Source organism: Salvia splendens, chromosome 1 (assembly GCF_004379255.2).
Source record: "Salvia splendens isolate huo1 chromosome 1, SspV2, whole genome shotgun sequence".
Taxonomy (NCBI): Eukaryota; Viridiplantae; Streptophyta; class Magnoliopsida; order Lamiales; family Lamiaceae; genus Salvia; species Salvia splendens.
Window position 1 is genome coordinate 12146466 of NC_056032.1, and position 24084 is coordinate 12170549.

General features: G+C 38.0%; 1 protein-coding gene and 2 long non-coding RNA genes across 6 annotated transcripts; 2 read left to right on the forward strand and 1 right to left on the reverse strand.

Annotated features, from left to right (window-relative positions):
* The first annotated feature begins 244 nt into the window (after positions 1 to 244).
* Positions 245 to 2350, forward strand: LOC121796007. 2 transcript variants are annotated; one of them, XR_006049690.1, is made up of 4 exons: positions 245 to 742; positions 1131 to 1194; positions 1279 to 1391; positions 1477 to 2350. It is a non-coding gene; the product is annotated as an uncharacterized LOC121796007 (long non-coding RNA). The 2 variants fall into 2 exon arrangements; XR_006049685.1 differs by having other exon boundaries at positions 246 to 846.
* Positions 2351 to 5148: 2798 nt separating this feature from the next.
* LOC121742442 lies at positions 5149 to 11883 on the forward strand. Of its 3 annotated transcripts, none has more exons than XR_006038050.1 (5): positions 5149 to 5396; positions 7002 to 7116; positions 7701 to 7836; positions 9229 to 9328; positions 10115 to 11883. It is a non-coding gene; the product is annotated as an uncharacterized LOC121742442 (long non-coding RNA). The 3 variants fall into 3 exon arrangements; XR_006038051.1 differs by having other exon boundaries at positions 10143 to 11883; XR_006038049.1 differs by lacking the exon at positions 10115 to 11883 and having other exon boundaries at positions 5153 to 5396; positions 9229 to 9629.
* LOC121742432 (MADS-box transcription factor 23-like) lies at positions 8160 to 24019 on the reverse strand. The gene is made up of 8 exons (XM_042135569.1): positions 23698 to 24019; positions 23261 to 23452; positions 20425 to 20503; positions 9755 to 9816; positions 9181 to 9280; positions 9059 to 9100; positions 8889 to 8972; positions 8160 to 8773 (listed from the first exon to the last, which is right to left on the reverse strand). Exons 2-8 carry the CDS (start codon positions 23440 to 23442, stop codon positions 8579 to 8581), a joined length of 744 nt encoding a protein of 247 aa, XP_041991503.1. The 5' UTR covers positions 23443 to 23452; positions 23698 to 24019; the 3' UTR covers positions 8160 to 8578.
* Between the last annotated feature and the right edge of the window lie 65 nt (positions 24020 to 24084).

The following is a 24084-nucleotide window of genomic DNA, read 5'->3' on the forward strand; positions in this document are numbered from 1 at the left end:
TCCTTCGACCCTGAACCGTCCCGTTGGAACCGGCAACCCGCCGGACGTTCAAACCGCCGGTTCCGGTTCATGAACCGGCGGTTAACCGCCGGGCCGGTTCGCTTTGTGCACGCCTACCCTCAAGGGCCGCCATCGTGGACACTCTTAAATCTTGGAGGCGTGCGGTTGATATCAATTTTGTTGCAGTGATTGAATCCACACGTCATGAGGTATGAGTTGAGCTTTTTGGTTGTATTTTCTGCATTGAAGCTGCTGTAACTTCAAATTAAGATGAAAATTTGTCCTTCAGTTTTGTTTAGTGTTTTTTTATCGTAGTATGTTGCACCTAATGATTATATGATATCTTTCTCTCAGATGACTGCTCAAATACCTTTGATATATTTCATTTGGTAATGTACTAGTGACTGGTGAGGCATACACTCATTGTACTAGTGACTAGTGAGGCATACACTCATTTTAGCTAACTGTTGAATTTTATGATTGTTTTGTAAATTTCATGTTCATCCTGATCCTCACATTCACCTTTGGATAAGGATAATATATCATTCCGCTTACACCAAGCAAGAGGATTCTAGTGAAACGCTACCTTGGCCTTTGATCGTAATTATCAGTTGTGCACCCTGGTCTTCTTTACCGGTAGCCTTGTAGCTGGTTGCAAGCAGTGGCAGAGATGAAAGAGTGCAACCGCAGGCTCAGTTCCTAAAACTTTTCGAAGATGTCAATGATATCGAGGATGAATTGGGTATAGGTCCTCTCAGTCATATAGTTTAAATCACACATCCGGATCTTCTCACTCTTTGTCTGTATACTATGGCTAGCTGCAACGGGACGGGCAATTTTGTTTAGGTTTGTATACTCAATGTCATACACAAACAAAACATTGCACAATTATGCCCACAGTTGAGGTTTTGGGGCACTTCAGGCCTTTGTTTGCTGTGTGCATTTGAATAAGCAATATATCTGGGATATTAAGAAACCCATTTAATATAGTAAGCATTATATCTGGGATGTTGAGTAATACTAGTTCAGTCATGCATTTTAGCTCATTCTTCAGTTCGATATTTGCCATGTTTTTCTGTTAATTGTGGCTTCATTATAAATTTTTTTTATGTAGTATATGTTATGTGCAGGCTCTTCCACTATATCTGGATAAGTTGTTTCATCCTATTGTTGCTGTCATTCTGTTGACTGTTGGTGAGGCACACTTTTTTTTTACTGCATTTGGTCATACTTCTTTGCTGAGATTAACTCATACATATGTTTATGTTGGTTGAACAGATAATCCCTCAAGCAGCTTGCTCTAGACATGGTTGACTGTGGGTGCTTTTTGTGTATGGCTTGTGCACATTTTGATGATTATTTGCTACCCGATTGCCTACCCTATTGAAAAGGTGATGCAGTTATTTTTGTAATTTGGCAGCTGATAGTTGACAATTATGTGTTTACGGGATACAAACTTGAACATTTGCTTAACAGCCTATGAAATTGATCAAATGGAAGACGTGACGATGCTGAGTTGGTTCAAAAAAGGAAAGAATGAGGGCGGAGGATACATGAAGGATAGGCTGCCGGAAGATTACTGTTGCCGCATTTGCTTGATGACTTCCACATTCTATGCCGGACTAACTGTGGCCATTGGTTTTGTGGCAAGTCTTTCTCTTTCTGCATTTCTTTCTTCCCTCTTTCTTTTCAACTTCAACTTGAAATGAAGAAATTGGAGTCTTAAATTTGTGGGTTTTGGTTTCTTGTTGCCTCTGCCTAAAAAAGAAATGCAGCTTCTGTTTATCAATATTTGATTAAATGTGGGAGGAAATGAATAGATTAAATGTGTTTCTTGGCTAAATTTCTATCAATCAAGAATCAAGATGGAGATAAAAGATTATAAACAATACTCTGTTTTACACTCTGTGTCTCCTAATTATGTTTTTCCTTTCCAAATGGTTTATTCTATTGATTAAATGTTATCATTTCATCCTCAAGAACACCTACTTATGGGATTACATATGATCTGTGTCCTATTGCAGTAGCCTGCCTTCTTCTACTGTCATTATTCATGGAAAATTTCCAGTATTGCAAGTGTCCTATGTGTCGATCCTTGATATCTAATCTGGTTCCTCATTCGTATGTATAGTTCAGCCAGGAAGACAAGTTCGCTAGATACTCAGAGAGCTCAAGCGATGCAATTAGTTCAAGTACTTTTGTTTAGTTTTCTGTACAAGTAAATATTGGCGTATGTTCTTTTACATTCATATGCCATGCCTTGACATGTTTCCTCTAGATGGATGTAATGAAATTGAATGGATAACTGCTAACTGTTATCTGCTAATACAAGTCCCATTGCCATTTGACATGCCTTTTGTTGCTGTCTTTTTTACTTTTAGAATAGCTACTTCAGTCTAACGGTTTTCTAGTTTTAAACTCTTGTAGACATTTCATGTGATTCCAATTATATATATATGTATATATTTATTGGTTTATCTATCATGATTCTCATTTGGTTGGTTATTATGGATTGTTTATTGATTTAATGTAGCTAGAAACATGATTTTGTGTATAGGTCTATAGAAAAATAATAAAATGGTACTAATATGTTTCTGGAAGATTACCAACGGGCAAACGTTGTTGGTAATTTGAAAATAAAAATATCAAGAATTACCAACGGGCAAACGTCGTTGGTAAATACCCTAAAACCTAATCGACAATTACCAACGGATCTTCCGTTGGGAATTTTACCGACGTCTTAATTCCCTTGGTAAAAAAATTTCCGACGTTCATTTTACTTATGGCTCGTATATGTTGGTAATCCCTTGGTAACACAGTTTACTAACGGATAAGTTGCTATTACCCACGGATTTTTCCGTTGATATTTTGCGTGTTTTTGTAGTGAAAATAGCAAAAATGGACAATATTTCACGGACGGGAGAGTACTATCTTTGGTTTCTATTGTAATGATGATAGTTTGGAAAAAAAAGATAGGAGAGACAAAGAAATGACAGAGCTCTGAGTTAGAAATAATGACATAAAATTTATTTTCTGTTTGTTTTAGTTATTGAAAAATACACCATTTTGATTAAGTTTTAATTTGCCAAATCAGCTTTTTTATTTTTATAATTTGAAATTTTTTTAGAAAAATACAAAGTTCATGTATTCATATTCTACAAAAAGTTAAAAAAAAATAGATATTGAAAGTTTGTTTATTTATATGCCAATAACGCATTTGCAAATTATTGTATTACCAATTTTTGTTATTCTAAAAAAATTAGAAAATATATAAAATTTTGAACTAATTATCTATTATTTTATGACTTATTTTCGTATTTTTTGGTCAAAAATATGTTATTCTCATATTATAAAATCTACTGTGAAGTATACTCTTTAATGTCTTTTTCTAAGGGAACTACTATTTTTTTTAGCTCAGCACATGCCAGGCATCTAATTTCAATTTCAGCTTCCCAGCCCCAACTCAATTTCACGATCATTATTGAAAAAAAAGAAAAATGATTTCAGTACTTAAAAATAGAAAGTTACATTAAGTTAAATCTAAAATTATATTTTAAATACCAATTTTTTCTCAACTTCCTCGATCGATCATCTTGGTCATTAGGCGGACGCGCTCAACATCAGAGAAATGGGAAGTGCTAGTAGCAACCGGCTTAGTCAAATCTTTCTTTGGAATGATCCAAGTTCCTGGATGGCTGGATCATACGGATCTCACCCCATTGCGTATGCATAATCAACGAACGTTGCTTGAGCTCCTCGTCCCGACCCGAGCATGGCAGCATTGTGCCCTGGATGCTATTAATTTATCCTAATTAATTAAAAGAGTAAAGGTCAAAATTGGTCCTGAACATATGTCCATTTTACAATTTTGGTCATATACTTTATCTTTTGAATTTTTGCATCCTGAATATTTCAACTCGGATCACAATTGGTCATACACTAACAATTCCGTCAATTTTTAAACGGTTTTAACCCAATTTTGACCGGTTTTGATGGTTTTAACAGTCTCATTCTCATTCGGGTTTAAACCGTTTAAAAGTCGGTCAAAGTCGGGTTAAAACCGTTTAAAAATTGACGGAATTGTTAGTGTATGACCAATTGTGATCCGAGTTGAAATGTTCAGGATGCAAAAATTCAAAAGATAAAGTATATGACCAAAATCATAAAATGAGCATATATTTAGGACCAGTTTTGGCATTTATTATAATTAAAAACAATGTAAATGAATAAGAACTTAATTACATTGAGTGTAAATCTCAATCAATTAATCAATATGCGTTGTACTTAGAGCATCCACAATGAGACGGGTGTCCCGGCAGACTTCACAAAAACACCTCATGCCACGTCATAATGACATCCCACTGCACTGCCACGTCATAAAGACATCCCACTACACAATGACAGACATCCCTAAGGACATCCACAAAAAATAATAAAAAATCGGGACGTCCGTCGTGTCAACACAATGGCGGACGTCCCGACGGACGTCCCGGAAAGCCGCGGAACTCTGGTGTCCGTAGCGGACGTCCGTATCCGTATGCATGTTGCCTAATGGCAGACGTCCGGCACGTCGGTCCGACGTCCACAGGGACATCCGCCACTGTGGATGCTCTAACCCTAAAGGACGTGTTCACCCTCCATGATATACCATGATTTGGGTGTAATTCATGGGTTTATCAGCCGTTCAGTTTCCCAGAGTCAAAACGTGAAGGCCCAAGATAATATGTCAGGCCCGCACTGTTCATTAATATTTACCCTGAATTATATCCTACGCTGAGGGTGGTTTATAAATCTGGCCGCGAATGTTGACCATGATTTGAAGAGGTGTTTTACACAATTATCCCCCACAAATTCACGCTCCCCACAAAATATGGAAAAGACGGAGGGTGACTTGGTCCATTCAATTGAAAATGGACATATCACATTGACTAAAACCAGCCCACTTATCAGAGAAACTAAACGCCTACATTTAATTCTTCTCAGTGGGCCCACAGAATTATTTACTTCCAGAATTATTTCCTTCCAGAATATTTCATGGAGGGTGAACACGTCCTAAGAGCATCCCTAACTCTAAATTAGATATTAAAAAATTTCTGTCTTTCTATGATCAATTAAAAAATTGCCCAAGTTGATGTCGCACATAAACACCGGAAGCACTGAATCCATGATTTAAAGAAAACTCGATACGTAGTTCATAGTTGTAGATATTTTCTTCTCTCTCTTCATCTTTACGAGTTCAATCACTTCTGCCTAAAGCCTTTAGCTCAACATTTTCCCTTTATCGGGTAACCGCGATTATGCTTCGAGATCTTCATTCGCCATCGCTCTTTAGGCGTTGAAAGTATCTCGAAGAAGCGGATGGTTCTCGTCTGCTTTCTCATTTCGCAGCTCCAAAGGTCTTTTATTCTCTCTTTGGTGGCCTTTGCTTTGGCTTTTGTGATTGTGTTTTTTTTCTGTATATTTGAATGGATAATTACTTTCATATCTGTTCTTGGAGAGTTTAGCTTGGCTTATTTTGGACGTACATGCAGTACATTCTGTTGTTCGTTTTCTTATATTTTTTAATAAAATCTGTGATGTTTTCTTCCCGTTTTGGTTTCCCTTTGGTTAGTTGTCTTTTTTATTTATCTGGTATAGTTTCTGGCATTAATCTTTTCTGATTTGTATTTGATATTTAGCCTGTCGAAACTATGGTGTCAAAATCTTCTGTTCCACAATCTATAAGGGGAAAAAATAGAGTAGAAATATAGATTATGTTGAACTCGTAGTGTTAATTGATGGTGTTTGATTTCATGATTCCAGTTCTTGGCGTGGTTCCAAGCCTGTCATATTACGAAAGGATATATGATTATAGAAGCTATTAGGACTGTTTCCACTATACATAATGTTCAGTTTACAAATCCTCTTTCTTTTACTCTCTCTTTTTCTTAAATCAGAGTTTGGTGACCAAATTCACCAGAAACGTTTGATTTCAATTCATCTTCAGCTTCGGATGGTTAGCATAATGTTGAATACTGTGAATGTATTATTTGTGATTCTGCCTCTCTTTGATTCTGATTGAACCGTGCTTGTTTTCACCTAGGATTATGTTATTGGTGGTGACTCTAATATCGTAAATGGTAGTTTAGATGAGTTAACTAAGTAGTTTCAAATTCAATAACTCTTTTATGTTAATCTTGGTAATCTTTTACTTTATGTTTGATGACAGAAGTTCTAGAGTTTTTCTCTACATGTTACAACTTACAAACTTTTGAGATGTCAAGTAAAAAAAAGTCACATGTGTCGGCATTTCGATGTTTCGCTTTCTGTTTGTATCTGTTATTGGAATTATGTAATTTGATAGATGTTTGTTGTAAAAATGTGTAATTCTAACAACTTGCAAAAGTATGCTGAAAACTGTGGTATTTGCATCTTCAGCAGTGGTCTTGCGTGCTTCAATAGGAGATGAAAATTTGAATAATAGCATGCCTTCATACTCCAATCAGGCCACAGTTAATTGAAAACTAGGCGATTAAGTCTTATATTGGCTTAATTCTAAAGGGGAAAAACTAGATACACTGAGAGGCTCAGAGTCTAGGTGATTATCTTGTTTGTTAATGTTTGACCGTCAGGGTTTATTTAATCTGTTGAGAATAAAGTGATGGGATAGAGTGGGCATTGATAAAAATAGTTTGTGGTATATGACTCTACAAAACCTGTGAAAGAAGGTAACTGGATAAATATTTGACTACATTTTGTTTCAACAGGGGTCTTGAAATTAGTTTATAGCATTGTAGTTAGTAGTAGATAATGGAGCCTTCCTATGATAAACAAAATTGTCTTGGGTGTGCAATACAGTATGGTGATCCATTATTAAACTTAGGCATCACGTATAACTCCTTTTGTTATTGCCATGGAATATGCACTTGCCCGAGATTACTTGTTACGGCTCAATGTCCAACATCGGTTGTGAGAGCAATTGGTGTGAATTTATAGACTAAATGAGTTATCTCTCCTAACAGGCTAGTTTTTTTTGGGATGAGCTCTCTTGTTTTGTCCGAAACATTGCTTTTGGGTGGGAGATGAAAAATACTATTAAAGTGGACCCAAATCATTGGAACCTAGTTTGAAATGAAGGTAATAAGTTCAAAACCATATATATCTGAACAACTATCTATCGATCTGCTACTTTGAAGTTGAAAAAGTTATCCATGTGTCCTTCATTTCAATCACAACCTTCTTGTATTTATTAATGACTTTAACACCTCCTGCTCTTTGATGCACCTATTTTAGGTTAAATAGGTATGCAGATGAACTGGTGATATATATAGTAGTATGTAATTACAGGCCATGGGCGGATCTACATGCTATCTTGGTGGGGCATTTGCCCCTCCTCAAAAATGTATATCAATGTTTTTTTTTCAAATTTGCAAATTTGTTTATAATTTTCTCTTAAATGCCCCCTTCTCAATACTTCAAAATTTGTTTGTAATATATTTTTGCCCCTTTTTACATCAATTCCTGGCTCCGCCCAGGCTGCTGGTTCTTTACCCAGATGGGCTCCAAACTTTATGCTTATTACATGCAAGATATTTGGTATTTTACTTGATTGGTTTTATTAGCAGCTAATGCTAAACTGTCAAGCATACATGCGAATTTGTGCAGATTAGCAGTTTACCATTTTTTGAAGGTTTGGTAATGAATCTATTAAATCTGTATAGTGAAGTGATCTGGTGATTCAGCAATGAGGTTGATGCCACCAAATGCCAGATCTTTATGAAACGGATATGGACCTCGTATACATCAGCACAGACATCCACACACGCATAATGTACAATTAATAAACCAGTTTCTGTGGTAAGTTGTTGAGTTTTTGCAGGACCTGCGGTTTAAGTTTGTTGCATGCCATCAATGGAAAATAAATACTCCCTCCGTCCCATAGTAGATGTCATACTTGGGAGATGGCACAAGATTTTAGGAGATGTTATTTTGTGTGTTAAGTGGTGAGAGAAATATAATTTTATAATTAATGTGAGAGGGAACTTTTTCCAAAAGAAGAAATGTGACATCTTTTGTGGGACAAACTAAAAAGGAAAGTGTGACATCTATTATGGGACGGAGGGAGTAATTCCTAGTACGATACTGTTACCTTCCCAACCCCCAATAATGGCGATTTTAACTTTCACATTTACTGAAGCATCCTATATTGGCATGTCTCCAGTGTATTAGCATTATCTTATCTAACAAGAATTAGTAGGGACTACCGCTGGCGACATCAATTACCATAATATTAGCTCGAGTTAACCTTAAACATTCCTTGCTTCTGCCTTCTGCCATTATTACAACAATCATGGGACTATGTACATAAAAATCTCTAGTCTTTCCACAGTTAATGAACAGGATGGCCATCCGTTTGCAGACACATTGTGAACCACAAATAATCAAGTCCATCTGAGTTGTTCAGTAGGATTGTCGGATAACTTGGCTTAGAACTGCTAAACACGCTGTCTGTGCTGCCAGCGTGTCATTGCTGCAGTTGAAGCCTGTTCAAGAGTCAACTTTATTGTCATTTGATAAAACAAGCAAGGGGAAACCATTCTTAGTGCCTAATATACGTGTGAATTAGGTTAAATGGAGCTAACCCCAAATTCATTACATCTTTTGGTGCACCATTTGTTTGCTTTTGTTGATGACTCAGCTCAAGATTTATAGGTATAAAAGAATATCCATCGTTGATTTTGTGTGTATTGTGGGGAACCCTGTTTTCTTCACTTGTGCTTCCCGGGCCGTAAACCTGCATCAAACTTGCTTTAATCGTGAATTCGTGACTCAGATTCTTTTACTTTTGACTTCTGGCCTAGATTTTATTCATCATACACGTTTGAGTCTTAGTCGTAGTCTGCCAATACCTTTTTCCGCAATTCCTCATTCTCCTTGACAATGATATTCATCTTCTTGTAAAGTTCCATATTCTCTTGATGAATGGCGTTTCCCTGTAACATGATTCATGATGTTATCCCCAATTCTAAACGTTATATTCAATAGAAACTGTAACTTGCTCATTGTCTCTAAAGTGGACCTTCTGATTTAAGTCGTTGATTTGAGTAGTCAGAGTTTGTTCCTGTGTGAGATATAAATGAAAAATAAATACTTATTTGAGAACCTGTTCATATAGTTATGGTAGACATGATTTTTACTTGCCTTTTTCACACGGACACCTTTCAAGCTCGTTTCTAGTTGATTTTCCAGATTTTGGAGGTCTCTAATGTTCAATCCAGCAAGTTCCTCTCCCAAAAGTTTCCTGCAACCGCAACAACAGAGGCAAGTCATTTCAGGTGAAAGATGAGAGGTATTACTATTTTTTGGAGTCTGGGTGCCTATAGTCCTACTAACTGAATTTCATTTATACGCATGCATGTATACACATTTGTAATGCATTCTCCATTTCTCGCGTTCCTATAACAATGTGTGCATATGTAATTTCCACATGTTTGCTGCATTATCCATGTCACGAGTTTCTATAACAAGAGACACTTTGCAAAATTATCTAGTGTGTGACTGATATGATGCACTATGTCTATAAGACGATTGCAAAGAACAATCTGTAGATGCTTTAAGCCCCGATGTATGTGGCAGTATATGTTCTACAATATCATCTGCTTTCAGTTACCTTCCTCATCTCTCTTTATCAACAGTAACTTTGTTTCAAACTGTAAAAGGTATTGGGAGAGAATTTCAATAAAATTACTATACATAACAAATCTGGTGGGGTTACCTATGGCTTTCTTGCAAATACTGTAGTTGTTGCCTCAAGTTTTCCGCTTCCCTTTGCCATACCTATCCAAAATTGACAAAGTAGGATTAGGTCTTACCACCAAAATATCATGGTCTATAAGTCAAATTGCTACAGAAATTTAACCAGGCTATTGTGAAATTTGCATTAGTTGGAGATATGTTGAAATGGGATGCATGGAAATCTTCTCTGATTTAGAAAATTGTTCTGTCATCATTATTTGTGCCGGAATTTATTATACTGCTTGGTTGTTAATTTACGGTTATCATTATCTAGCTGCTTTTGGAACGTGGAACGTTGGGAATACTTTCTCATCCTCTTACACTTTCTAATTTAATGTAGTATCTTAACACCATGAGGTGGATTTTAGGACACCTATCTTTCATATGTGGATTCGTGGTGAGGTATGCAGTAGGAACAGTCTTTTCAAAGGTGTAGAAGGAATAAATTGGATCTCAGACACGCAAAATGGTAACGCATATCCTGAAAGGGATTACTAACATCTACACTACATATTCATTCATCATTGCAAGCCTGTATAACATCTGAAGAGAACCATCTAGATATCCATTAATCATAAGTACTCCCTTCGTCCCAAGCTTACTTTAATGATATTGGATTTTATGTAGTGTTATTTAGTGTAATATTGGAGTGAGAAAAAATTAGTGATACAAGTAATGGGTCATCTTGGTTGGGACAAACTAAAAAGGAAAGTGAGTCAGGAGTGTGTTATTCTAATATTTTGGATAAGGAAAACAACTACAAGTTCATCGTCTCTAACCTCATAACTAGTAACTGAATGACTTGACTTAATATAGCTTGACTTTGAGGTATAGTGAATTCAGGTATGCCGAATGTGATGAGTGCAATGCAGTCTGTGAACTAACCTACTTCTTTCAATACACTAGGGTGATGTTCAATTCGTTAGACTAGATAATAGAGATATAGTATAACACTCCCTCCGTCCACCAAAAAATAGTCTCATTTTACCATTTTGGGATTTCCACAAAAAATAATCCCATTTCTAAAAATAGAAAGTTTCTCTCTCGTACTTGACCTACTTTTTCTCCTATCTCTCATACTTTACCCGAATTCTCTTCTCTCTCATACTTTATCTCACCTACTTTACCTACTTTTTTTCTACCCTCTCTTTTACTTTACTAATTTCTCATTAAAACCCGCGCCGTCCACAAACGAGACTATTTTTTGTGGATGGAGGGAGTACAGCATATGCCAAAATGAGGTTTATCTTGGGTCAAATTAGTCATGGGAGTGAAAATGAGATGAATAATCCCGAGATACATTGTCAAGAGTCGAACTTTATGAGAAAAAAAGCAACCGAACAAGATAAACATGAATCTTGCCAATGTTAATACCTGGCATGACTAGTTGCAAGTAAACATGAATCTGCCAATGTTAATACCTGCTTTCATTTACATGAGTACCAAACAACTCCTAGGAGTCTCAGTCGCCCTAATCTCTACCCTTTAGGTATCACCTCCATAGTATGTAGTCCTTACTTGGGCCCTTCTATGTATGTATAAGTATGTGTTCCATATACTTGGGCCTTCAGTTTGAAGTTTTAGTAGCTAATTTATTACTTGGGCCAAACTGAAATGAGCTATTTGAGGAGCAGCCATAGTCTAGTAATAGCTCTTCTGTGAATCTTAAATTATAACCTCTCCCTCACACGGAAACTCTAAAGATGTTGAGCTATTTGAGGAGCAGCCATAGACCATAGTCCAGTAATAGCTCTACTGTGAATCTTAAATTATAACCTCTCCCTCACACGTAAACACTAAAGATGTTAAAGACCCAGTTTATGCTCTTCCAAAAGTGATAGACGTAATCTTGACAACCTTTTGGATCGGCCATGGGCAGTGGAGATTGAACCCAATGGCTGATATGTTCATTAAGGTCTTTCCACAGGTTTTTACCCTACGCAAAGCTTTTGTGAAGAATAAATGGAAGTGAAGTGTTGGAGATCCCCAAGACTTGTTTAAATGAATTCAGATTCCTGGCTTAACTATTTATTCTGCCCACGAGAATCACTAAAAAAATGGCCAACGATATTTTTCAATGCAATTAAGAACGTTGATTTATTTTATAAATATACCACTAACGCTTCAAAAATCATCTTCATTATTGGTATCACAACTAAAATTAGGGGATGCAAATGGAAGTCTGCTGTAAAAGCAAAAAGAGTAAGACAAATTGTTAAGGGACAATTTCTTTTGCAACCTAAATTGTGGTTGTTTTTTAAAAATTTTCAACGCAAATAATTGCCTTTATACTTAAAATATAAGTTTTTAGTGAATGCTGCTATAATCAAAATCATATTTGTCGGTCATGTTTGATGGGTTTAGATCCAAATGGAGATTGATGGCATAAGACTCCTCCAAATTACAAAGATGTGAAGAATTATCTAAAATATATTGTTTCAAATGGCGACCACGTAAACAATGAAATATATTTGGTGTTTGATTATAAAATTCACAATTATGATACTGTTAAAAAAATAAGTATAGAGTTTTTAGGTTGGCTTAATCTGAGACATAATAAGAAAAAAAAAATTTACATGCACGTAAACCAAACTTGCAAACGTTAGATCATTCAATATCAAATATTTCTGTACATATTAGTATGAAAATATAATCTCTCGGGAGCCGGGCAACAACTTAATTTACAAGGACAAAGTATACTCTGTCGGCCCCATCAATTTAATCACATTTTAATTTTATACAAATTATGAAACTATATTCCATATTATTTTGAAATGCAGTTTGGTCCCACCAATTTAACCACATTTAATTTCAATGCATATTAAGAAAAGATATTTCGTGTTCTTTTGAAATGTACTTTACATGTATACAAGTTGCTCTATTTATTGTCTGCGCAAATATTTAAGGATAATACGAATGCTATAATTTGTGTCATAATGACTTCCCAAAAAAGAATAATGGACTATATTGGTGAGTTACTGCAATTTGCATAGTTTTAGAGTTTGATAATGGCATCACTAATATATAAGTCTTGGATTAATGAAAATTAAAGTTTCTCCTTTCAGTTAATTTGCAGGTAGAACTATAGGAAAGAGTTTTAATAAAAACCTTTTATTGGTGTGTACGTGAGAATACATGCACTGAATCTTTAAATAACTTGCGCTTAAACTCTACTATAACCAGATTTAGTGAATTTGTATAAGTTTAGTGAGAATGGGACTTATAAATTCAGTGCAAATCACTTGTAGATATAAAACGTTCTCACAAATAAAATATTTTCATTTTAAACCCAACTCTAGAACTATCTATGTAAAATAATTCATTCATAATTTGATTATGTGGATTATATTCCCTCTACACTAGGTTTACATTATGTGACTGTTAGGGCTGTCTAATCGGGTATCCGCGGATATCTGATTGAAAAAATTGGGTATCTGAATACGAAAACCCTAAAATCGAGAAATGGGTGGGCCTTTGGGTGTGGAAGATGGAGAGATGGGAGGGAATAGAGATGGTGGAATCTGGAATGGGAGAGAAGAGAGGTGGGAAGTGAGCAGAAATGCCAAATCGACCATTGTTCTCACCATTTGCCCTCACTGTGTCAGCATATCCTAGGCAACAGTTATGCCTCCTGCGTCAGCGTCTCATGATATTGGCCGTAAGAGAAGGCAATTCCGTATACAAGTTGTTTATGTTTTATGAATTCATCTATTATGTACACTGTAGAATCGTTTTGCAATTAGTGGAAATGAACATTTACATAATAGTATTAACTACTCCTTGTACTTTTAATTGGGTTATCAAATCGGGTAATACCCGATGCCTGAATTTTCTAAAACTTTAACCCGGTACCTGATTTTGCGGGTATCAGTAACTGATACTACCTGACAATTTTGACAATTTTCGGATCGCATCGGATACCCGATATCCATTTGGACAGCCTTTTATAAACTGTTAAGGAAGAAGTTCCTCAACGATAGATTCCGCGTCGAACGTCGCGGGAGCTTTTGCCCGTCGATCAATCCGGCGTCGAAATTAGGGTTTGTGCGCTTGTGCACGATGAAAAAGAGAAGAGAGTGTGAGAATAAAATAGAAGGATAATTGATATTTCTTGATTGATTGAAATGAATAACAATGTCCACTATTTATAATAGTTGATACTAACTTAATGAGCAAGACAAACGATATGAAAAAGATATGCTAAATCAATAATATATGAAATGATAGAGATATGAGATCTTCTATAGATATATCCGTATCAACTCCCCCACGGTTAAAATCCACCTTGTCCTCAGGGTGGTAAACACGAAGCAACATAGAGAGTTGAAAGTAGGAGCTTTGGTGAGGCATCCCCTCCGGGATCTAATGGGCACAAAACAAGTGAATTTCTCCTTTCGTAATCGAGAGTGAGGAGTCTCGAATCTTTTTCGTAACCAAATTTCTGCTTAAGAGAAGCACTACCTAAAAGGAAACCATCCAAATTGGACTGTGAAGCCAAGTTATTGTAGTTGCCACTATTCACAGCTCATCCATAGATGATCTTTATTGAAGCAACAACATCTGCATTCATAATGGATTTAAGCCATGTCCTCAACTCAATATGTACCTCCTGAGCAACATTGAGTGATGCGACGATCTTCTTCACTTCCTTGGTAGAAGCATACTCCTCTTCATTGTCTACCAATGCCTCTTCCTCTCCGCACGATGAGAACCCCTCGCTATCTTCCTCCAAATGCGTGACATTTTCTTCAAATGTATTCTCGACGGAGCACACTTTTCTTGTGGAGTTGAGTTTCAGAAAGTAATTCCTGGTTGGAAAGCAGATTCCAACGAATCGAGGTAGAAACGATCAGGGCACGGGTCTGAGGTTACCTTTTTCATTGAGTTCGGGATAGCCGCAGGAAACGACGGAAGCGGTGGGACAATAGCACGTTCCAGTTTCTCCTCCCCATTAAAAGACTTGTCTCCTGTCTCAAGTCTCGCAGGTGGTAGCCTTGACAGCTCTTCACGTTGATCCTCGGGTGCAAGGTTAAATTCTAATGGTCCGAGTTCTCTAGCCTTAGCTCCATGATTCTTACCCAATAAAAGAGTTTCACCATCTTCATCTACTTGCACCGTAGATGCCACAACTTTACACAAGAGGCGTCGGAAATCGTCGGCGTGAGACGGGGCAGCAGCAGCTGCAGGCTAATCATAAGCCATAAGTTCCCATGACTGCCGCTAACCAGGTGGGTCCCAGCACGCTAGTTGGTGGTCTTGTACGAGCTGCAACTGCTGGTTTGGGGGCGGCGGATACCATCCAAAATTAGGGTTCAGGGTCGACTGCTTGTTTGCTTGCGCAGGAGGGTTGTAGTAGTCTGGTGTTATGAAACCAAATCGTGGATTCGGGTGCTCCGGTGGCGACGATGGCTGCCAATTCTGGTACCCATGTTGGTGATAGAGCGCATGACCATCCGGCGGATCCTAACAAGAGTTTGGGCTTGTTCGTGGTTGATCATATGACGGGAACTCCGGAAGCATCCGACTGCTCGGTGGGTCCCAACATGTAGCTGGTCTAGGAGGCAGCCGGTTAAAGGTTGGGTGGCTTTGACGTTGGCGCTGTTCGGGGAGATCCCAGCTCGTTGGCTGGCGAGGTTGTGTGGCTAGCAGCTGACCTTGTGGGTACAAGTGCATATAAAGGTCAGAGCTCGGTGGCTGCTGCCAAGTGTAGGGCTGATACGGAGGCAACGGTGGTTGGTAGGGGCGCGTGAGGTGGCTGTGCGGCGATGTACAGCCGGGGTTGGTCGGGTGGATCAGGTTCGGGTTGCAACGGAGGGAGCGTTGCTGCCACCCTGCGCTCATGCTCAACCAATCGGGTCTCGAGTCGGGCGAACCTAGCGAGAATATGCTCCAGCCTTGTTGTTGAATTCAATTGCAAGCCTTCGGATGCTTGCGATATCTCCGACCATGAAGGAAGATTGACTTCGACCATGAGTTCGAGGATGAAAGCACCAATTGTTAAGGAAGAAGTTCCTCAACGATAGATTCCGCGTCGAATGTTGCGGGAGCTTTTGCCCGTCGATCAATCCGGCGTCGAAATTAGGGTTTGTGCGCTTGTGCACGATGAAAAAGAGAAGAGAGTGTGAGAATAAAATAGAAGGATAATTGATATTTCTTGATTGATTGAAATGAATAACAATGTCCACTATTTATAATAGTTGATACTAACTTAATGAGCAAGACAAACGATATGAAAAAGATATGCTAAATCAATAATATATGAAATGATAGAGATATGAGATCTTCTATAGATATATCCGTATCAACTCCCCCACGGTTAAAATCCACCTTGTCCTCAGGGTGGTAAACACGAAGCAACATAGAGAGTTGAAAGTAGGAGCTTTGGTGAGGCATCCCCTCCGGGATCTAATGGGCACAAAACAAGTGAATTTCTCCTTTCGTAATCGAGAGTGAGGAGTCTCGAATCTTTTTCGTAACCAAATTTCTGCTTAAGAGAAGCACTACCTAAAAGGAAACCATCCAAATTGGACTGTGAAGCCAAGTTATTGTAGTTGCCACTATTCACAGCTCATCCATAGATGATCTTTATTGAAGCAACAACATCTGCATTCATAATGGATTTAAGCCATGTCCTCAACTCAATATGTACCTCCTGAGCAACATTGAGTGATGCGACGATCTTCTTCACTTCCTTGGTAGAAGCATACTCCTCTTCATTGTCTACCAATGCCTCTTCCTCTCCGCACGATGAGAACCCCTCGCTATCTTCCTCCAAATGCGTGACATTTTCTTCAAATGTATTCTCGACGGAGCACACTTTTCTTGTGGAGTTGAGTTTCAGAAAGTAATTCCTGGTTGGAAAGCAGATTCCAACGAATCGAGGTAGAAACGATCAGGGCACGGGTCTGAGGTTACCTTTTTCATTGAGTTCGGGATAGCCGCAGGAAACGACGGAAGCGGTGGGACAATAGCACGTTCCAGTTTCTCCTCCCCATTAAAAGACTTGTCTCCTGTCTCAAGTCTCGCAGGTGGTAGCCTTGACAGCTCTTCACGTTGATCCTCGGGTGCAAGGTTAAATTCTAATGGTCCGAGTTCTCTAGCCTTAGCTCCATGATTCTTACCCAATAAAAGAGTTTCACCATCTTCATCTACTTGCACCGTAGATGCCACAACTTTACACAAGAGGCGTCGGAAATCGTCGGCGTGAGACGGGGCAGCAGCAGCTGCAGGCTAATCATAAGCCATAAGTTCCCATGACTGCCGCTAACCAGGTGGGTCCCAGCACGCTAGTTGGTGGTCTTGTACGAGCTGCAACTGCTGGTTTGGGGGCGGCGGATACCATCCAAAATTAGGGTTCAGGGTCGACTGCTTGTTTGCTTGCGCAGGAGGGTTGTAGTAGTCTGGTGTTATGAAACCAAATCGTGGATTCGGGTGCTCCGGTGGCGACGATGGCTGCCAATTCTGGTACCCATGTTGGTGATAGAGCGCATGACCATCCGGCGGATCCTAACAAGAGTTTGGGCTTGTTCGTGGTTGATCATATGACGGGAACTCCGGAAGCATCCGACTGCTCGGTGGGTCCCAACATGTAGCTGGTCTAGGAGGCAGCCGGTTAAAGGTTGGGTGGCTTTGACGTTGGCGCTGTTCGGGGAGATCCCAGCTCGTTGGCTGGCGAGGTTGTGTGGCTAGCAGCTGACCTTGTGGGTACAAGTGCATATAAAGGTCAGAGCTCGGTGGCTGCTGCCAAGTGTAGGGCTGATACGGAGGCAACGGTGGTTGGTAGGGCGCGTGAGGTGGCTGTGCGGCGATGTACAGCCGGGGTTGGTCGGGTGGATCAGGTTCGGGTTGCAACGGAGGGAGCGTTGCTGCCACCCTGCGCTCATGCTCAACCAATCGGGTCTCGAGTCGGGCGAACCTAGCGAGAATATGCTCCAGCCTTGTTGTTGAATTCAATTGCAAGCCTTCGGATGCTTGCGATATCTCCGACCATGAAGGAAGATTGACTTCGACCATGAGTTCGAGGATGAAAGCACCAATTGTTAAGGAAGAAGTTCCTCAACGATAGATTCCGCGTCGAATGTTGCGGGAGCTTTTGCCCGTCGATCAATCCGGCGTCGAAATTAGGGTTTGTGCGCTTGTGCACGATGAAAAAGAGAAGAGAGTGTGAGAATAAAATAGAAGGATAATTGATATTTCTTGATTGATTGAAATGAATAACAATGTCCACTATTTATAATAGTTGATACTAACTTAATGAGCAAGACAAACGATATGAAAAAGATATGCTAAATCAATAATATATGAAATGATAGAGATATGAGATCTTCTATAGATATATCCGTATCAACTCCCCCACGGTTAAAATCCACCTTGTCCTCAGGGTGGTAAACACGAAGCAACATAGAGAGTTGAAAGTAGGAGCTTTGGTGAGGCATCCCCTCCGGGATCTAATGGGCACAAAACAAGTGAATTTCTCCTTTCGTAATCGAGAGTGAGGAGTCTCGAATCTTTTTCGTAACCAAATTTCTGCTTAAGAGAAGCACTACCTAAAAGGAAACCATCCAAATTGGACTGTGAAGCCAAGTTATTGTAGTTGCCACTATTCACAGCTCATCCATAGATGATCTTTATTGAAGCAACAACATCTGCATTCATAATGGATTTAAGCCATGTCCTCAACTCAATATGTACCTCCTGAGCAACATTGAGTGATGCGACGATCTTCTTCACTTCCTTGGTAGAAGCATACTCCTCTTCATTGTCTACCAATGCCTCTTCCTCTCCGCACGATGAGAACCCCTCGCTATCTTCCTCCAAATGCGTGACATTTTCTTCAAATGTATTCTCGACGGAGCACACTTTTCTTGTGGAGTTGAGTTTCAGAAAGTAATTCCTGGTTGGAAAGCAGATTCCAACGAATCGAGGTAGAAACGATCAGGGCACGGGTCTGAGGTTACCTTTTTCATTGAGTTCGGGATAGCCGCAGGAAACGACGGAAGCGGTGGGACAATAGCACGTTCCAGTTTCTCCTCCCCATTAAAAGACTTGTCTCCTGTCTCAAGTCTCGCAGGTGGTAGCCTTGACAGCTCTTCACGTTGATCCTCGGGTGCAAGGTTAAATTCTAATGGTCCGAGTTCTCTAGCCTTAGCTCCATGATTCTTACCCAATAAAAGAGTTTCACCATCTTCATCTACTTGCACCGTAGATGCCACAACTTTACACAAGAGGCGTCGGAAATCGTCGGCGTGAGACGGGGCAGCAGCAGCTGCAGGCTAATCATAAGCCATAAGTTCCCATGACTGCCGCTAACCAGGTGGGTCCCAGCACGCTAGTTGGTGGTCTTGTACGAGCTGCAACTGCTGGTTTGGGGGCGGCGGATACCATCCAAAATTAGGGTTCAGGGTCGACTGCTTGTTTGCTTGCGCAGGAGGGTTGTAGTAGTCTGGTGTTATGAAACCAAATCGTGGATTCGGGTGCTCCGGTGGCGACGATGGCTGCCAATTCTGGTACCCATGTTGGTGATAGAGCGCATGACCATCCGGCGGATCCTAACAAGAGTTTGGGCTTGTTCGTGGTTGATCATATGACGGGAACTCCGGAAGCATCCGACTGCTCGGTGGGTCCCAACATGTAGCTGGTCTAGGAGGCAGCCGGTTAAAGGTTGGGTGGCTTTGACGTTGGCGCTGTTCGGGGAGATCCCAGCTCGTTGGCTGGCGAGGTTGTGTGGCTAGCAGCTGACCTTGTGGGTACAAGTGCATATAAAGGTCAGAGCTCGGTGGCTGCTGCCAAGTGTAGGGCTGATACGGAGGCAACGGTGGTTGGTAGGGCGCGTGAGGTGGCTGTGCGGCGATGTACAGCCGGGGTTGGTCGGGTGGATCAGGTTCGGGTTGCAACGGAGGGAGCGTTGCTGCCACCCTGCGCTCATGCTCAACCAATCGGGTCTCGAGTCGGGCGAACCTAGCGAGAATATGCTCCAGCCTTGTTGTTGAATTCAATTGCAAGCCTTCGGATGCTTGCGATATCTCCGACCATGAAGGAAGATTGACTTCGACCATGAGTTCGAGGATGAAAGCACCAATTGTTAAGGAAGAAGTTCCTCAACGATAGATTCCGCGTCGAATGTTGCGGGAGCTTTTGCCCGTCGATCAATCCGGCGTCGAAATTAGGGTTTGTGCGTTTGTGCACGATGAAGAAGAGAAGAGAGTGTGAGAATAAAATAGAAGGATGATTGATATTTCTTGATTGATTGAAATAAATAATAATGTCCACTATTTATAATAGTGGATACTAACTTAATTAGCAAGACAAAAGATATAAAAAAGATATACTAAATCAATAATATATGAAATGATAGAGACATGAGATCTTCTATAGATAAATCCGTATCATAAACCCTCCAAGCATGCACAATTTAGTATTGGTAACTAAAAGTGGACACACATTTTAAGCAATAATATTTACTCGGACTCTATCTCTCGCTGAGGGAAAGGCATTAACGTTGTCCTAGATTTATGATCTCTGAAGGAAAGGCATTAACGTTGTCGACCTAGATTTTAAGAGCAAGAGTATTGGTAATTAAAAGTGGACACATATTTTAAGCAATAATAATTCCACATCCAGAATTAAATAGGGATGATTGATAAAGATTACCTTGATCTCTGAAGTAGGATTCATCAGATTGTAATGCTCCTCCTTGACTTTGTTGTATCGTTCGATTATAGATTTCATGCTGCTCAAATGTTAACAAATTGATGTACAAATATCTTAATTATCACAATGCCCATCATGTTATCAATGCATGTGCTCATATTTATAATAGCCAATTACACTTTAATTGTAAAACATTGATATTTGACAAAAAAAAATGACTTGACTGAAAAGATGACGTGTCTTGCCGGAGCATGCTGTCTCATTTTGATCAATTGTTTGGTGATTCAAGCATTTAATTGGTATTATCAATTGCCCTAGACATGTAAAGTACTACTCCAATGATTTAAGATTTAAAATGTAATTTACTCTTTCAGATAAGTGAAAATTCAGTGAGTAGCAAAACAAATTCATTATTCTTATTTTGACACGAGATATACCTAAAATTAAATTTTAAGTAACTTCTAAAAATTTGAAACACGATGTGAAGAAAGGCACTATATAAAACATGCAGTTAAATTGATTAGAGATAAATTTATGAAATAATGATTTACATGTAATCCTATAATAGTGTGTGTTTAAGCTATATATAAATAACGTAAAATCATGGGAAGAAAATAAACAGTTTCTTGCCCAAATTGTTGTTTTCATAATTGTTGAGTGGTTAGCTGGCATATATGAACAAGACTCGTTTTTATATAGCATAGTTGATTAAAATAATGACTAGCGTATGATCAGAAAATGAGTAATAATGAATTATTTGTATCAAAAAACACACATAATTTAATAATTAAGTCAACAAATACTGGTGAAATTAGAGAAGAACTAGTGACATTAGACAATCTACCCAATTAAATTAGCCAACTATGAACAATTAAAACATTTTGTTTAGTTTTTTTCTTACATAAAATTTGAATCCGATGTTTGCTTTGTGAAATAAAATTTAATATTATTATGAAATATAATTAAACCTATATATTGATAATCTTATGTCCACCAATATCAAATGTAAATATGTAATTACCGTTTCAAAAAAAGATATCAAATGTAATTATGAATGTCCGTATGAATATTAGGCTATTAACTAGAGCAGGTAACACCATTTTTTTTGTAAAATTAGCGTTGGATATTCCAAATGATGTTTAAAATTACAAGTATCAAATTTAATATACACCGGACCGGCCGGTTCGACCAGAAACCAGGAATCGGTTTTTATGTTTAAAATGCGAAACTAGAGGGGATTGAACCCTAGACCTCTGGGTAAGATACCAACATTTCTGTTACTCCACCACATGATCTTGAATGAAATATTGTGAAGATTAATTATTGTTATACATTAAATCTATAATTTTTTGTCCACACAAATTAATAATTTGTGTTTAGTTTTATATTTTAAATGATTGTTAGTTGTGATATGTTTAATTTTAATTATCAGCCACTAAATTTTATTTTTATTAGTATAATATATATATATATATATATATGAAAAAATAATTTTACCTAAGATTTAATATTATATATATTATTAATATAGTTTATTACTCCATATTTACTAGATATTACTCCAAACTTACTAATAATTCAAGTTTAATTTTATGTATCAACTAATAATACTATTATAGTATATATTTATCCAAATTAACTAAAAATTCATGTTTAGTTTTATATATTGTCTATAATATTATTTCACCACATAAATATTTTTGAGATAATATGAATTTTATCTATTTATATATGTAAAATATATACTTTTTTTGGTTACACTAATTACAAATTTATGTATTGAATAATTATTTAAATTTTACCATTCACTTATTTTAAATACTATTAATATTTAATTTACTTAAAATGTTTAATATATGTTTTTGTTATATGTTACTATTAATTATAATATATTACTCACTAAATTTAATATATTTTGTAAGAGTATATTTAATTTTATATTTGCAAGGTAAAACGGTTCGACCAGTAATTGAACCGGTCGGACCGGTTGGACCGTGAACCAGTAGCCTCGCCGGTTCACCGGCCGGTCCGGTTTTTAAAACATTGGTTTTACCAATAGTTGTGCATGATACGCACGGATCATGTTACACCATCATAAATGTCCATTTTAAAATTACATACATTTTTGAACTTTCTAGTAAGTTTTTCCCTAGAGCGCAGATAGTAGCATATGAACTTTGTTATAAACAAATTCTGTTAAAAACTGCCATTTGTTTTCTATCATGCAAGAGGTTCTCTACTTTCTAGATATATAGTATATTAATTTTGTATTTCAGTCTCTCACAATATATATACACACATAAACATATAGCGTCCGACAATATACTGAAATGACAAGTTGTAGCTAGTTGATAATTGTTAAAGAAATGGTTCATAGAAATTCTAAAATAGGTAAGATTATTGTTATCTGCATGCGTGATATATAATTTTATATGCACCTCATCTCACAGGAGAAACTATAATTTCTTTACTTATTAATACCTCCTTTAAAATTAGTACTACTTTAATTTATTTAATCTCACATCAATATATAACTGTTATTTATGATATACTCCATAAATAGCACATGGACATCATATATATACACATTCCCAGATTCAGATTTTCTTAGGCGTAATATACAGATTAGCATCGAACAACACAAGCACACATAATCGCTTACACCATCATAAAAAGTAGCAACTAAAAGATTATTAGGTATTGTTCTTGTTATTATTAGTATTCTGAAAAAAGTTGTATTAAATGTTTCACGCACACAACTTGGTTTGATTAAAAAAAATCGAGACATATAAAAGGAAAAAAAGTGCAATTAGTCATAGGTGGAAGATAAGAAAACCTGGTGCTTGCAAAATCATGGAGCTTTCCAGTGCTGGAGAAGATAATCAACCCAATTTCCGCATCACAAAGGATTGATAATTCTTTTGCTTTCTTAAGCAATCCATTCCTTCTCTTTGAGAAAGTCACTTGCCTATTCGTCGAATTATCGATCCTACGAATCACAATCTTCCCTCTCCCCATTTTCTCTTCTCTGCAACCCAAAAAAACAGATTAGAAAATTAGGGTTTTTCCAATTCTCTCTAATCTCTACGCTCTCAGTCTGAGGTTAATCGGCGATCTGAGGCTATATCGAGCCAAGATCGGGAGCAACGGAGAGAATGAAGGAGAAAATCGGTAATTGATTTATCCAACAGAATAACATTTGAGCAAAAGAGAGGAGAGCAATACGAAATAGAAATAGAAATAGAGAGAGTCGAATTTATATATAGGACTTACTAAATAATTCGAGCTTGAAGCGAAGATTAACGAAAGAGAGAGTTCTATTTTGGAAGAAGGTGGTAATGGTATTGTAAAGCGTGAGGAAAGCGGTATGGCAAAACCACTCTTACAAAACCTGGAGCTGCTTAATTTGTTGGGGTGGTTTTGGATAGAGAAATCACTAAGGTATTAAACTAATTTAAGTAATGTTAGGGCATGGACCATCTCAATATAGAAAGAGGGTGCATAAACAAATGTTGGCCAGTGAGAGAGAGTAGCATAAAAATTGTACTACTCGAGAAAGTTGAGGCAGTGGTTTCCTCGTACAATGAAAATTGAGGTCTTTTCTGACTGGTTGGGTTGTTTGGGAAAGGATTTACATATAATATACTCCATGTCACAGTG

Excerpts from the sequence above, each read along its gene's own strand:
- LOC121742432 (XM_042135569.1), bottom strand. The coding sequence starts at position 23,442 with ATGGGGAGAGGGAAGATTGTGATTCGTAGGATCGATAATTCGACGAAT. Across the intron at positions 9,817-20,424 it reads ATCCTACTTCAGAGATCAAG|GTATGGCAAAGGGAAGCGGA; the intron begins GTAATCTTTATC and ends AATTTTGGATAG. Across the intron at positions 9,281-9,754 it reads TATTTGCAAGAAAGCCATAG|GAAACTTTTGGGAGAGGAAC; the intron begins GTAACCCCACCA and ends TTGCGGTTGCAG.